Below are 14,809 nucleotides of genomic sequence, written 5' to 3'. Positions count from 1 at the left end.
CAGTGCCTGTGGTAAATATTAGCAGTTTGCATCCCTTTCACCAGGGGCGTAACTACAATAGGTATTTTTCTCCCAAAAATTCTGTGAACCTAGCCTAAGGGGCCATAAAAAAGCAATAAACAATGATTTTTCTTTTGCAAGATACAGTAATGGAGCCTTTTAGATATTATATATCTCTTCTGATAGGTCTCCAGTACAGTTAAGCAAATATTTCAAAATTCGGTTCGGATAACGATCGGCGGCGAATATTGTATTTGCAAATATTTGCCAAACGTCATTGGAGTCAATGGGAGTAGAAATGACCAAATATGTTCGGAATCAATCGTCAAACATAAATTCGGCAGGAATAGGTTACCAATACGGCACAAATATGGCAAATTCAGATTCGACGACCGATTCCGAACATATTCGCTTAACGCTAGTCTCCAGTAAAGACTTCACCAATTTGTATAATATCTGAAGTTAAGGAAAACATTAATGTGATATTACACGATATTTCTTCTCCTCCACAGTGCGAGATGATCAGCTGCTGACAATCGAGGATTACGACCTAAATGTTGTACGATTGTGCTTTCAAGTTTTTCTTGCTGATGAGCATGGCAATTACACCAGAGCTTTACATCCAGTTGTGTCCAACCCAATTTATGACAACCGTAAGTTCTCTAGAAAATGCACAAAATGGTAGCCAAATTGTAATAAAAAAATCAGATTTACTGTACAATTTTGGCGACCTCCTCAGCATTTTACCTGTTTTACTTTCTTGTAATTTATGGAAGCTAATTTATCATTCCAGGTGCTCCTAACACTGCAGAACTTCGGATCTGCCGAGTAAATAAGAACTGCGGTAGTGCAGCCGGAGGAGAGGAAATATTCTTGCTATGCGATAAAGTTCAAAAAGGTGCAGTCTTCACTTTTACTATCTAGCTACATATCTATCTGCTTGTGTCATAAATATCACTGTCTTTTTATGCCTGAGAAATGGACAATACAATTCTGAGCATGGTAACGGTCTCCACTGTGTTGCTTCCTTCTGGCTTCTCTGGATATTCTTGACTTGATTGAGAGGTCCTTATTCCCTTTAAGCAAATAGGGAGAGAACTGTCAATCAATCTAATCTGGGAAAAGACAAAACAGAAGAGGGCCGCCCAGTAAAACCCTTGAAATCAACCCAATACATCTACTAGCTCTAGTTCTCATTTGCTCTTTTTATACCCCTATACATAGATGACATTGAGGTTCGATTTTTCACCAGTACTTGGGAAGATAAAGGACAATTTGGACAAGCAGATGTGCACCGGCAAGTTGCTATAGTGTTTAGAACCCCTCTATTTCCCTTTGATATTACTGAAGTCACAACAGTGAAAATGCAGCTTAGAAGACCCTCCGACCAAGAAGTCAGTGAACCTATGGACTTCCGATACATTCCTTGTGAAAGGAAGGAAGGTAATATGCTAGGGAAAAAAAATCCTTTATTTTCTATGTTTTCCAGGCATTTCAGCTCTTGTGTATCTCCCAGCAGGAACAGTGTGGTAAATTCCGCTTTTTCCTTTTAATTTATGATAGTTTTAATCATTACGATCATATTGTAGAGTGCCATTATTTTCCATGGTGTCGTAAATTGTTAAACATTACAAACCAAAGTTTAAACTAAATACATTGAGTGAGATCACATATAAGGTTCCAGTCTATAGGGGCAATTAGAAAAAAGGGATTTTTTTTCTCCCAAAACAGCACTAATCTTGTCTATGCTTTATGTTTGGTTTTGCAACATAGCTCAGCTCACTTGAAAGTCATTAAATGCTAGACGCAAGGCTTTTTTGTAAATGTTAGCCAAGGATTTAAGTGACATACTTAAAACTTTGCCAACTTGATGCACCTTTGAAAGAGGAGCTGGCTCTTGGAGTAGAGATTCAGCCCTAACTATCCATCACTTCTAGATTAGCTTACTCTATTCTTGGTAGTCCGGTGGGCAGTGCTAACTAGTACCTAACAGCTACATTATGTCTGCACGCACATACATAAAAAGATGTCAGTCCTTGAATAGCACCATCCTCTTGACTCCTAAGGAATTTAAAGGGGTTGTCTACTACTAGGATAACCCCTTCTCCACCTGAATGTTTAAAATAAAAACACCTATCCTCACCTCCCGTGGCGGCACCATTCAAGCGGTATCGGCACTCGTATTCCCAGAGCTCAGGTAATGTGATGTGAGCCCTGCACCCAATCAACGCTGGCTTCACTGTCCCCTCCTTCGGATGTATAAGTAATCAAGAGGAAGTGAGAGCTGTGGCTGGTCCCTCACTAGCTTTTGATTACTTATACGTCCGAAGGAGGGGACAGTGAAGCCAGCGCTGATTTGGCACAGGGCTCACATGACATAACGACCTCACGTGAGCCCTGAGACTGCGAGTACCGAAAACAAACAAAGAAGAAAGTTTGACCGCACAGCTGCTGTGAGATCAGTGTGCTGACAACAATGCCTCGAGGCATAAGCCTGACATCCCAGTAGAGGTGCTCGTACGGAAAGCAGGTATGATCCAACAAGAAATCTGAAGAGAAGTACGGCAACACTCACCGGTCCAGTGTGGTGCAACGGGTCCCGTTGAAGCGCTGACGTAGGCGCGAAACGGCCGTCGTCACATCCTGCTCACCTCCTCCCTTGTTCCACTGTCCTGGGCCGTTTATGTGATGGCGTTTTAAAGGCTTGAATAAAGATTGTTGCACCACACTGGACCGGTGAGTGTTGCCGTACTTCTCTTCAGATTTCTTACTGCGAGTACCGACACTGCTGGAATGGAACGGACACAGGAGATAAGTATAGGTGTTTTTATTTTAACGGGGTCAAACATTCAGATTGAAAAAGAGTTGTCCAAGTAGTCGGCATCACCTTTACATTAACTATTTACAAGTTATACTGATAAGTTTTCACAAAACTATATATCGATCTGCTCATATTCGGCATAGCAGATGCTTGTCATAAGAAGTTTTTTAATGCTCTTATATGATTATATATGTTGGATGGTATGAGGCAGAGGGTTTCGAGGCAGACAAAAATGAAGCACGGTACATCACTGTCATGAAAGTGGTTAAGTGGACATTATTTTAGATAGAGCAGAAAATGAAAGTACATTGGTAACTGGTATTGCGACATATTTCTGTATATATATATATGTAACAGGAAATATGGAATACCTATATAGGTTGTATTAATAATTATTTTTGTTTTGATCCCGTTTAGACCATTATGCTAAGAAGAAGAAAAAAAATGAGGATATGTTGCAGAAATTTTTTGGTAAGTACTGAGTAATGCCACGAAATTATTTTTATTGAAAAATTAAAATATTATTCTTTTATAGCCTGAAATGTGGCACACTGGTTAGTACTTTTGCCTTGCAATGCTGAGATCCTGGATTAAATCCAACCAAAGAATATATCTCCATGGAGTTTGTGTGTTTCCCTGCGTTCCCGTGTCTTTGATTGGCCTTTGTAGATGTCTGAGATAAGGAAATTAAACTGTTGGCTCCAGTTAGGACAGGAACTTGAGAACGTGTTGGTGCCATGTAAACTATAGAAAATTAAATAGATAAAAGTACAAGGAGACCAAACTATTGACCACCAATAACTCAATAAGTGTGACAAGACCAAACATTGGCCTCCCAATGACCATTACCAATCGTTTTTCTCACATACACATATCAGTACCCTTTAAAAATCAATATAATTGGATGGATGTGGATAATTTTGATGTCTTCATCAAATTATTATGGTCACCAATAGTAATTCTTCAGCTAGATATGTTGTCTTAGCTTTTCCTAATCTTACTCTCAGTATTAATATCAAGTCCTTTGTCTCTTGTAGTTTCTCTTCAAAATCATCAAGTGGAAAAAGCAATAAAGCCAACCATGCCACCATTTCATGCCATGGATCGACCTATAAAGAGAGGTATTGAATGGAGAATTTTATATCATTACAGTAGATGTTTGTTTTCTTTTATTGGTAACAATTAATCATATCCATGATTTTATATAGTAAAATGTTTTATAAATCTAGTAACTATGGACAACCATAACCAGTGGTGCATATAGATCCATCCTAAAAGCTAAAATTAGCATAAAGGTATACTTCCTGGAAAAAGGATGCCTAGGCAGCTGTACAATACTGGAAGCCTCTTCTGCAAAGCTAAATGTATGGTTACCTTAGTAAAAAGAACGCAGGCAGTGCCATCACTGGAGGTACACGTTATTTGTGTTATTAAAAGGATTGTCCAGGTTTGGCAAGAAAGTCTGCACCGATCTGACTGCAGACGTGTAAATCCTAACAGGGTGCACAGCATGTGCTGTCAGGATTCTCTGGTGCCGGAGGTGAGAACGGGCATCCATGTGACCACAAGTTTGCAATATGCATACTCCTTCCCAGCCACATCCGAACAGACGTCCGTGGCATTGCTCAACTGCTTGCATTGAGTGAGGCTGCACATGTATAGATGGAGTGCGAGGTGCTGCCACTGGAAAATCCTGACAGCGTGTGCTGTGCGCAGGGTCAGACTGGACCACTGGAGAACCGGAGGATTTTCCGGTGGGCCAAGGCCCTGACACCTGCTGGCATACAGTGCCAGCAGCTGCCTAGGGCTCCCGCTGCTCCAGAGGCCCCCAGCAAGTGGGGTGTCGCTAATAGCGCACACCACGCAGCTGCTATGGGGCCCCCGGTACCAGCGGAGCAGCAGTGGGTGACAGAAAGCCTAAGCTTGTCCCCACTGCTAAAGTGAAATGAATATTCATGATTCCCCACGCCCCCATGGGCATGGAGAGGAGTGAATTAATTTCACTATAATAGCGGGCAGTGTTTGCCGCAAATTGCGGCTAAACACTGCCCGCTATCAGAGCCCGCAGACCAGGGCGACCCCCCGCTCCATCAGGGGCCCCCAGCTCACACGGCCGCTATGGGGCCGTAAGCCAGGGGTCCCGGTGCCAACGCCGCCCCCCAGCGCTCGTTAATGGGGAGAGTCAGATGACGCTCCCTCTCCCATGATTCCCCTCGCCGCAGACACACAGTGGGTGCGCAATGACATCACTTCATCGCATACCTGCTGTTTGTGAGGCCGACAGCAGCGAAGTTCCTGACATCGGAGCAGAGCCGCTGCTGGAGTCAGCGTGGGAGCGAGGAGGAGAGGTGAGCATTGTGCTTTTTTTTATTATTGAGTCCTGGTTGTATGGGGGGTGAGCTGCATGATGCCCTATGGGGCAAAGGGGGGGTGAGCTGCATGATGCCCTATGGGGCAAGGGGGGTGCGCTGCATGATGCCCTATGGGGCAAGGGGGGGTGAGCTGCATGATGCCCTATGGGGCAAGGGGGGGGTGATCTGCATGATGCCCTATGGGGCAAGGGGGGTGAGCTGCATGATACCCTATGGGGCAAGAGGTGTGAGCTTCATGATGCCCTATGGGGCAAGGGGGGGGTGAGCTGCATGATGACCTATGGGGCAAGGGGGGGTGAGCTGCATGATGCCCTATGGGGCAAGGGGGGGTGAGCTGCATGATGCCCTATGGGGCAAGGGGGGTGAGCTGCATGATGCCCTATGGGGCAAGGGTGAGCTGCATGATGCCCTATGGGGCAAAGGTGAGCTGCATGATGCCCTATGGGGCAAGGGTGAGCTGCATGATGCCCTATGGGGCAAGGGTGAGCTGCATGTTAACCTATGGGGGGAGTGAGCTGCATGATGCCCTATAGGGGAAGTGAGCTGCCTGATACCCTACGGGGGGAGTGAGCTGCATGATTCCCTATGGGGGAGTGAGCTGCATGATGCCCTATGGGGGGAGTGAGCTGCATGATGCCCTATGGGGGGAGTGAACTGCCTGATACCCTATGGGGAGGGTGAGCTGCATGATACCCTATGGGGGAATGAGTTGCATGATGCCCTATGGGGGGAGTGAGCTGCATGATACCCTATGGGGAGGGTGAGGTGCATGATACCCTATGGGGGGAATGAGCTGTATGATGCCCTATGGGGGGAGTGAGCTGCCTGATACTCTATGGGGAGGGTGAGCTGCATGATACCCTATGGGGGGAGCTGTATGATGCCCTATGAGGGTGAGCTGCATGATACCCTATGAGAGGGGGCAGCGTCATACCCTCTGAGGCTGGTTGCATTATATTCTATGGGGGGCTACATTATATTCTATAGGGGGCTGCATTATATTCTGTGAGGGGGATACATTGTACCCTATGAGGGGGCTACCCCAACCCCTGCAACATAATTAAGACGTGTACTACCTTATATTATACCCTGATATAAACGTGTTTTACCGCACAATTGGTGGTCTTGTATTTATTTCTATGTAGCTACATAGTGGGCCCCAGGAATGATTTTCTCTGGTGGATCCAAGGTGCTCCAGTCCGACGCTGGCTGTGCACTCTGAGGTCATATGAGTGATTGCAGACTTTTGTGCCAAACCTGGACAACCCCTTTAATCTACTGTCTCAGACAGTGCTATGTTTATAAGAAAAACACATGGCTTAAAACTTTGTTTTTTCTTCTTCTCCTCACAGAAACAGTTATGAATGAGACATGCAGGCAACCTAAAAATGGAATCGATATCATGCCAAGATCCAGTCCGTCACTGTTCCCTTTTGAAATTCAAAAATTGCAGCAAACAGCAAATGTGTCCACAGCACCAAGCACTCAAAGTTTTCATTGGCAAAATCCAAGCATGACGTCCAACCCAACTAATAGCCAGAATTTCGGATTTGCTTTAGGCACCACATCATCAATAAATATATCTGAACAGAAAAGCTATCAGATGAGGAAAGCTCCGGAGCCTCCTGCCAACTCTTTGGATTTTATCCCTATGGTACAAGCAAACAATGATCACACTTTGCAAAAGTCCACATACGGTTCTGATAAAGGTCTGACTAATACGTTTCGTATGTCTACTATCCCACAGTCTAGTTACCCAACGATGTCTACTGTAACCACCTATGGATCACCGTATCACCGAGATGCATTTGACACTAATTCCAGTCAGATGATATTAAATCCAATAGATGACTCTTCTTGCTCCAGTATTGCTCAAGCCGGCTACTACATTTCTCAGTTCCATCCTACGCAACCTGACAGCAACATGTCAAGCCAATCATGCACCGATCTATTACAAGCATCGGATGAATATATTATGAGTGTTGATTCGGATTTGGAAACTATCCTTGACAATATTATATCAAACCAGTAGCACATTTACTAATTGGTGCGTTTTTTTTTCCAATGAAGTTAGACGACAGTCCTCACGAACCATTGGGTTAGTAATTATTCCTCTGGACATGTGAAATCCAGTTTTGACAGTGAATGATTCCTTCAATCTTAATACTCCGATGAATAAGGCTGAATGATTCAATATTGGCATGGTCATAATCTTTCAGCTTTTATGGTGGGGGATATTAATTCTATATGTCAAGTGTCCTGTTTAAAAAATAAGCAGAAAGTACAAGTACGATAGGACTGTCCAGATGTGGCCTCCATTATTTTCTATATAACCAACTCTCTAAGGCCTTATCTGCAAAGTACCCGAAAAATGGTATCTATCCCTTGATATTCTCTAGGAATGAATTTTATTTGGTTAATCTACAACTTCTAATTTTTAGGGGGAGGTATTTCTGTATGAAGATATTTGATTTCTCCAATTATGGACATCACTAATGATTGTTGAAAGCCACCAATACAGGCATAAGTAACTTGTGGGTCTCCAAAATGTAGTGGAACAAGAAATTTGGATATGCCTAGTAAGGCAAAAGTAAAGGAAGCTGATACCTTATAGAGAGGCTTCTGCTAATGAGTGGGCAGGAAGTTACATGGATATATGTCCTTTCATCACTTTAAAGGGACTCTGTCACCTGAATTTGGCGGGCTCTCTGTCCGGTCCGATGGGTGGTGTTTTCTCTCCTTTCATCCACCCCTTCCTTTCCCACTGGCCGCAATATTATCTTGAATATGAGTCTGTTTCATCCGTAGTTCACGTGTGCGCAACGCAATCTTGCCTTGCGCACGCGCAGTATGCTTTGCCCAACTGCGGGCAAAGCCGAAAAGCATTAGTGCGCATGCGCAGCTGTACTATGTCCCGGAAGTATTTCGCTGTGTTCCGGGACATAGTGCGGCTGCGCACTAATGCTTTTTGGTTTTGCCCGCAGTTGGGCAAAGCATACTGCGCATGAGCAAGGCAAGATTGCGTTGCGCATGCGTGAACTACGGAGGAAACAGACTCATATTCAAGATAATATTGCGGCCAGCGGGAAAGGAAGGGGTAAATGAAAGGAGAGAAAACACCGCCCATCGGACCGGACAGAGAGCCCGCCAAATTCAGGTGACAGAGTCCCTTTAAAGGCATTTAAGTTGGCACATCTGCAGCCGATAGTTCATCTTTGACAGCACATCGTATCTTTCAAATGCTCTAATTAAAAAAAAGCTCAGTAGAAATTGTTGACAATTAACATTTTCAATAGTAATTTTATAACTGTGCCCATAAGGTGTTTAGTATAGGTAGACATACAAGGTTACAACTGTGGTCTCATGTGTAGTTTTGTATTACTATAAATGTTGATTGCGGGGTAAATATATTTTTATACTTGTTTTAATTTTTTACAAGTACCATTTGCTACAAATGCAAATATTTATAGGATATAATGACTATGTCATAGTAGTTAGGTCTCAGCTGGAAAAGCTAATTACCATATCATTTCTGAATAATTTTGTATTAAAAAAAAACCCTTTTGTTAAAAGTTTGATAACTTTTAAACTGAACAATTTTTAACATAAAATTACTATTATTTCAGCCCGACTTAAAGGGGATGTCCTCAACATTACATAGCTCCCTAGTGTCTTAAATATGTAAATAAATTAAACTTACTAATATACTTTTCCAACCTTCACCGATGACCCGATTTCAGGCCACGTTGTGTTGCTGGTCCTAGAATTGCAGCTTCTCATGACATTACAATGAAGACAGAGAGCTTCCTTTGATGATGTGATGAAGGGGCTATCAAGCCCAGTTTCTTCTCAATCATGGCTGTTGCTGAGACAGAGAAAAGGGACTTGCTTAGTAAAGGTTGGGCCATCTTGAGAAGCTAGTCTTCAGTGACCACACCGTGAGGTCTGAATGCAGGCCATAGGTAAAGTGTAGAAAATTAAGGTAAGTTTGACTGATTTACATCTGCAAATCACTTAAAGGGATCCTGTCACCTGAATTTGGCGGGACCGATTTTCGGTCATATGGGCGGAGTTTTCAGGTGTTTGATTCACCCTTTTCTTACCCGCTGGCTGCATGCTGGCCGCAGTATTGGATTGAAGTTCATTCTCTGTCCTCCGTAGTACCCACTTGCGCAAGGCAAGATTGCCTTGCGCAGGCGGGTACTACGGAGGACACAGCATGAACTTCAACCCAATATTGCGGCCAGCATGCAGCCAGCGGGTAAGGAAAGAGTGAATCAAACACCTGAAAACCCCACCCATATGACCGAAAACCTGTCCCACCAAATTCAGGTGACAGGTTCCCTTTAAGAACTGATGTCATCCCATAACCATTTTAATGCAACCTGAAGTTTCATAGTTGACTTACAATCTTTGATCGAGTATTGTTAGGTGAAATTTTTATTTTAATTTGTAAAGTAGGAAGTGCAGATACAAATGCATTATTCATTATGTCCCACATTTGTTGAAGCTGTGAGAAGCAATTTTCCAAAAACATCACAAAACCACTGAAAACCTAACATGAAATTATAACAAATGCAGGTACAAGGTACCAAAAAATCAGAAAGGGTGACTAAGATTAGAAAACGGCGCTGCTTTTATTCTCCAATATCAACCTAGTAAAAATAAATTAGGCTAAGGTGCCAAACCAATATAATGCATTGGTAAAAAAAGAACAAGGTACTGACCACTGGATCACACTGGGACAAGTAACAAATGACGAGAAGAGTTGTGTCTTAATCCAGCACTGCCTTAAAAAGTTGCCTGGAGAGTTTTTCCAGCCTAAGTGTAATTACATTTTTGTGTGTGCCAGTAAACAACGCGTTGTGGACTTGAACGGAGTCCTTCTTCAGGTTGAAAGCACAATTACTGTGGGTTGTAATGAAAAGAAGGAATTTGATGAAGTCCAAAACAGAACCCAGAAGTAATTATTCTTACACTGTGAAATCTCTTCTGGGAATAATGTGAGGCAGAGCCAGGCCAACAGATAATTCTCCTTTTCTTTGCTGTGTAATACCAGACCCAGCCCATGGATAAGAAAGGCGCTGTTTATTCTCAGGTCATAATTCTGGATCTCCAATATCCAACGTAAATATGATTATTCCATACTTACTCACTGATTTCACATATTTTTTTAACGAAATATGGTATAGATAACAAGTTATAAGCTACCATTTTTACATTCGTGGCAACCTATCCCTCAACCGGAATGTAGTCAGACCCACTCTCGGACGAGCGCTTATGTGTCTTATTTGGGAGAGGGAAAACAAAAGGATCAAGCGATTGAATTCACACTGCCCAATTCTCCTGCCTGACATCATCTCTCAGTGGAGAGACAGCAGGCCATCATACACATTAGATTGTCTCCAGTCTTGCTGAAATCTGTGGGGTCACCAGACTGTAAGGCTACGTCTCCACGGTCAGTAATCGGCAGCGCTTTGGACGCAGATCCATCCAAAGTACTGCCAGCTTTTAAACGCAGGTGAATCCGCATGTTTTCATTGAACCGTGCGGAATCACTGCGCCCAGTAAATTGTACGGGTGACATTTATCTTGCGGAGGCTAACGTCTCCACAAGATAGATAGATATGCTGCAGTCTGTAAAGACGCACCGCATGTCCGTCTTCGCAGGGAAGCAGCGGGGGCTCCGGACGCATAGCGGAGATGGGATTTATAGAAATCCCATCCACTATGCTGTAACATCTGGCCACTGCCAGTTGGACACTGTGGATGGACGCAACGTCCAACCCCAATTCCAGCAATGTGTCACTTAATAGGCAGTTTCAATAAAATGAGTGTTTTATCAGCAGGAGATTATTACTGCAGGACTACGTGTCTGGTACCTCCCAGTCAACTGCTCTGTGTAACCCCGCCCCCAGCACTGATTAGCAGCTATCAGTACACAGTGTGAACAGAAAGCTGTGATGTGGGAGCGGCTATACAGGCTCAGCACTGTGCCCACTATTAGAACTTCAGCAGAAATTGTATCTAAACAACAGCACACAGACAAGCAAGTGATATATCACTGGAATCAGGGTCTCAGACCCTACATCATACTGCTCTCAGTTTACATCACAAAATTTAGTGTGAAATTCCCTTTAACAGTACATAGTCTGATGTTAGTAAGTGGTATACAGCTGTCCATTCACCAAATTCTTTCAGCATGTAAAAAAGCATAGTTGTTTCAAACAACTTCACGTTTTGCCACTGAGTGGATTACTTTATTTTTTTTTTTGCTAAGCAATATTCATGTGTTACCATTATCAATATCCCTGATCAATGGGATGTAATTATAATGATTTCCAAAATGGAAAGTATATTTTAGGAATATGAGGATGAAGTGTGTCTCAAACATTGTAATATTGTAATTAGCATTCATTTATCTGGATCAACAAATTGAACTCAGTGTATTTTACATGGAGCTTGATGTGATTGTATGAACCTTTCGTCCAAGCTTGGAAAAAGACTTATTCTGCACAAATGTGCAGTCAGAAAACTAAATTTGTATAAATGGTAATTAGAATATATGTATTTTTTTCTTGCAAAAAAAGAGCTCTCTGCTTGGTTGAAGATTACTGCTATTTTGTCCTCCCTTATAAAGTTCTCATATGCCCGTATATAGCAATGTTGTGTCTCTATATAAATTGTTCAAACTCCTCATTTTTTGAGAAGTTTCGGTAAAACTTTTTTTTTTTTACTGTGCGCTAAATTTTCTGTAACACTGTAAAAATCTGATTTGAAGGTTTATGCCATCTCCAGGTATATTGTAGGCAATTGTTTTTCTAAATGCATTACTAAATAAATGAATAATAAAATCTGTTGTAATTTTGAATGTATGTTCTTATCATTAGGAAAATAACAAATGCATAAATATAATATATAAATTAGAGAAAAATCCTTTAATTTTTGCATTTCCAGCAGAGTTTGACTTTCAAAAAGAAGAGAATGACTGGTGGCGGATTATAGTCAAATGGGGCGATCACCCAAGGACCAAGGCTCTGTGAGGAACGGGATACAAATCCAGAAAGTCTGCTGACATATATAATTACATCTGCATCTAAAGCAGGGGTCCCCAACTCCAGGCCTCGAGGGCCGCCAACAGTGCAGGTTTTCAGGATTTCTTTAGTATTGCATCGGTGGTAATGTGATCATCTGCACAGGTGATGATTCCAACCCCTGTGCAATACTAGGGAAATCCTGAAAACCTGCACTGTTGGCGGCCCTCGAGGCCTGGAGTTGGGGACCACTGATCTAAAGGGAACCTGTCATGTCATGAAACGCCAATAACCTGCAGGTTAATAGATTTACAATGCTGTCACCTTATTGAAAGTGCAGCTATTGGAATAAAATATTAACTTCATTCCTCTCGGGAGCCGTCGGCTTTCAGTCATAGGGGAATGCCCGCAGCGGTCACAGTCATCTCTAGCAGCATTGTGAGTGGCTATAGGTACGCTCCTGCACTTTAATGGTCAGCTTGCTCTGCATAAATGTGCTGGGGTCATGCTTACATCTGCTGTTCACTTTGTACGGAGCGATGATTGAAGCTTCTCCGGGGACGTCCCTATAACTGAAAGCCAGCAGCTACCAGGAGGAATAAAGTTAATTTCCTCCCAATAGCTGCACTTTCAGTAAGGCAGCGCGCATTGTAGGCTATTAACCTGCAGATTAACCCTATACCTGCAGATTAGCATTTGGGACATGACAGATTCCCTTTAATGTTGCAAATGTAATTCCATACAGCAACAGTGCTGGGGAAAGCCATCCTTATGTTTCTGCCAGGGGTCTCCTCTATGGCACAGGCAGCATGATGATATAATTGCGCTGCTTGCGTCCTTTAGCAGGATTCCAGCCAAACGAGGCCACGCTCAGGATTGTCAGAAAGTGAAGTCTATTTTTTTTGTATTGCTTTGTGGGTGTTAATTTTGATTATATATTCAGCTGGACAGACGTCAGTTAAAATATAATCAGTTTCCCACACATAGGCATTAACCACATATCCCCTCTTTACCAGTTCTAAGTAACAGCACCGTATATCCCACATGTAAAGCATATCCCGTGTAGCTTTAGTTCATACTTCAGACGACTATGGTTTGGTTTGATGCACGTGAGAAGTTTCTGATGACGAGTGCAGCCCACGCTCCTGCACTCACACATGGAAAGTCTTACAAAGATGTCATCAAGGGACCTAGGAATCAGGCTATTTTAATAACTAATTATTATTGTTCTGAAATGTTACAAAGGAGGCTGATATTTCCCAGAAATAAAAGGAGATAGTATATGAAAGAAGTTTAACATCTGGAACACGTGAGGCTTTACCTGTAAATTCATATAAGGTATACATGTGTCACCCACCGACTCTTTATTTGACCCATTTACAGTCTCTTCCTTCACCAGGGAAAGTTTCCACATCTGCCATTGACCAATCCTAGTACTGAACTAGACTTTAGTATCTGTTGCTGCTTATTGCAGTTCCACCAGCGTGCATCACTGCTTTCTCACACACGACAATCAGGCACTTGACAGAGGAAGCTGCCGTCAGCACTTGTGCAATGGAAATATACTGTATTTCTATGTTGGTATTGGTGCAACCGACATTTCTGTGGTCATGGAAAAGACCAGTAATTCCTAGATTTAAAGTGGAAATACTTGTAGTTAGACAAGTCTCTCTATGTATCTTCTGTTAGTCTATATTGATTGTATTGCCAGGATAATATTTTAGGGTATGTGCATACTGTTAGGGTTCATGCTCTCTGGCACCTGCTTGGAACACGAAGTCACAGTCTTTTTATATCATAGACTGAATAATGTTTAGAAATCCAAAGGAAGAAGAAAGCAGCAACACTTCCGTTATGTGACGAAGAAACCTTAGTCCTTTATTTCCAATATAAATTCATGGACAAGGTAATAAGAGCAGTGACAGTGCAAATAAAAGGACGACGGCCATTTCGCGTTATGCACGCTTCCACGAGTCCAGAACCTGAATAATGTTTATTTCCACTGGTTGTACAGTACCAAAAACCTAAACAATAAAGATAAAATCCCTAGCCTTGAAAAGGTGCTAACTAAAGAAGTTCGACCCTCGCTACTTCAGACATGGTTGACCTAGTCCCAGTTCGGTCAAACAAAACAACTATTGTCCATAGCAACCAGTGAAACCTGCAGTTTGGTGCACACAGCCTATGCAGTCTCTCTCTAGCTCCAACACAACCCACTCTGCTCAGCTTCCCCCATCTGATTAACCAGAGAACACATGGCCTGGTTCTAGTCCTGGCTATCAAGGTGCACCTAATCTGAAATGTCAGGATTTAACCCTAGCCTATCTGGTTTTCCTATTTTGGCTACCATTTTCCGACTGTGCTGTTTTTGGGAACATGACAACGTTTCTACTTTTGTGGCACCCGTTGTGTTGGCTTCAGACCGGGCCAACAAGCCAAGGGTTTTGTGCGGGTCGCTATTCCTCCAGGGTTTTAGCAGGTTGCCATAATCTGTGGGACAGGGCCTCCTTTTCCATGGTCTGTGTACTTTATAGCTGACCTCTCCCACCTTTTCCACCATCTCATAGGATCCCTATCACTTA

The 14,809-nt window shown here is 42.8% G+C and overlaps 1 protein-coding gene across 1 annotated transcript in view; it reads left to right on the top strand.

Moving 5' to 3' along the window:
• The window catches only part of REL (REL proto-oncogene, NF-kB subunit), a 57,129-nt gene extending 49,169 nt beyond the window's left edge, over positions 1-7,960 (top strand). The window contains exons 6-11 of the mRNA XM_069768899.1: positions 513-653; positions 794-898; positions 1,225-1,443; positions 3,239-3,292; positions 3,859-3,942; positions 6,546-7,960. Of these exons, the coding sequence (XP_069625000.1) occupies positions 513-653; positions 794-898; positions 1,225-1,443; positions 3,239-3,292; positions 3,859-3,942; positions 6,546-7,225 (1,283 nt within the window). The 3' untranslated portion in view covers positions 7,226-7,960. The remainder of the gene's footprint in view (positions 1-512; positions 654-793; positions 899-1,224; positions 1,444-3,238; positions 3,293-3,858; positions 3,943-6,545) is intronic.
• The last annotated feature ends 6,849 nt before the right edge of the window (positions 7,961-14,809 follow it).

The sequence above is a fragment of the Ranitomeya imitator genome, chromosome 5, assembly GCF_032444005.1.
Source record: "Ranitomeya imitator isolate aRanImi1 chromosome 5, aRanImi1.pri, whole genome shotgun sequence".
In the NCBI taxonomy this organism is placed as follows: Eukaryota; Metazoa; Chordata; class Amphibia; order Anura; family Dendrobatidae; genus Ranitomeya; species Ranitomeya imitator.
Note: the sequence above shows the minus strand (reverse complement) of the source record. Positions and strands in the feature narration are given on the sequence as shown.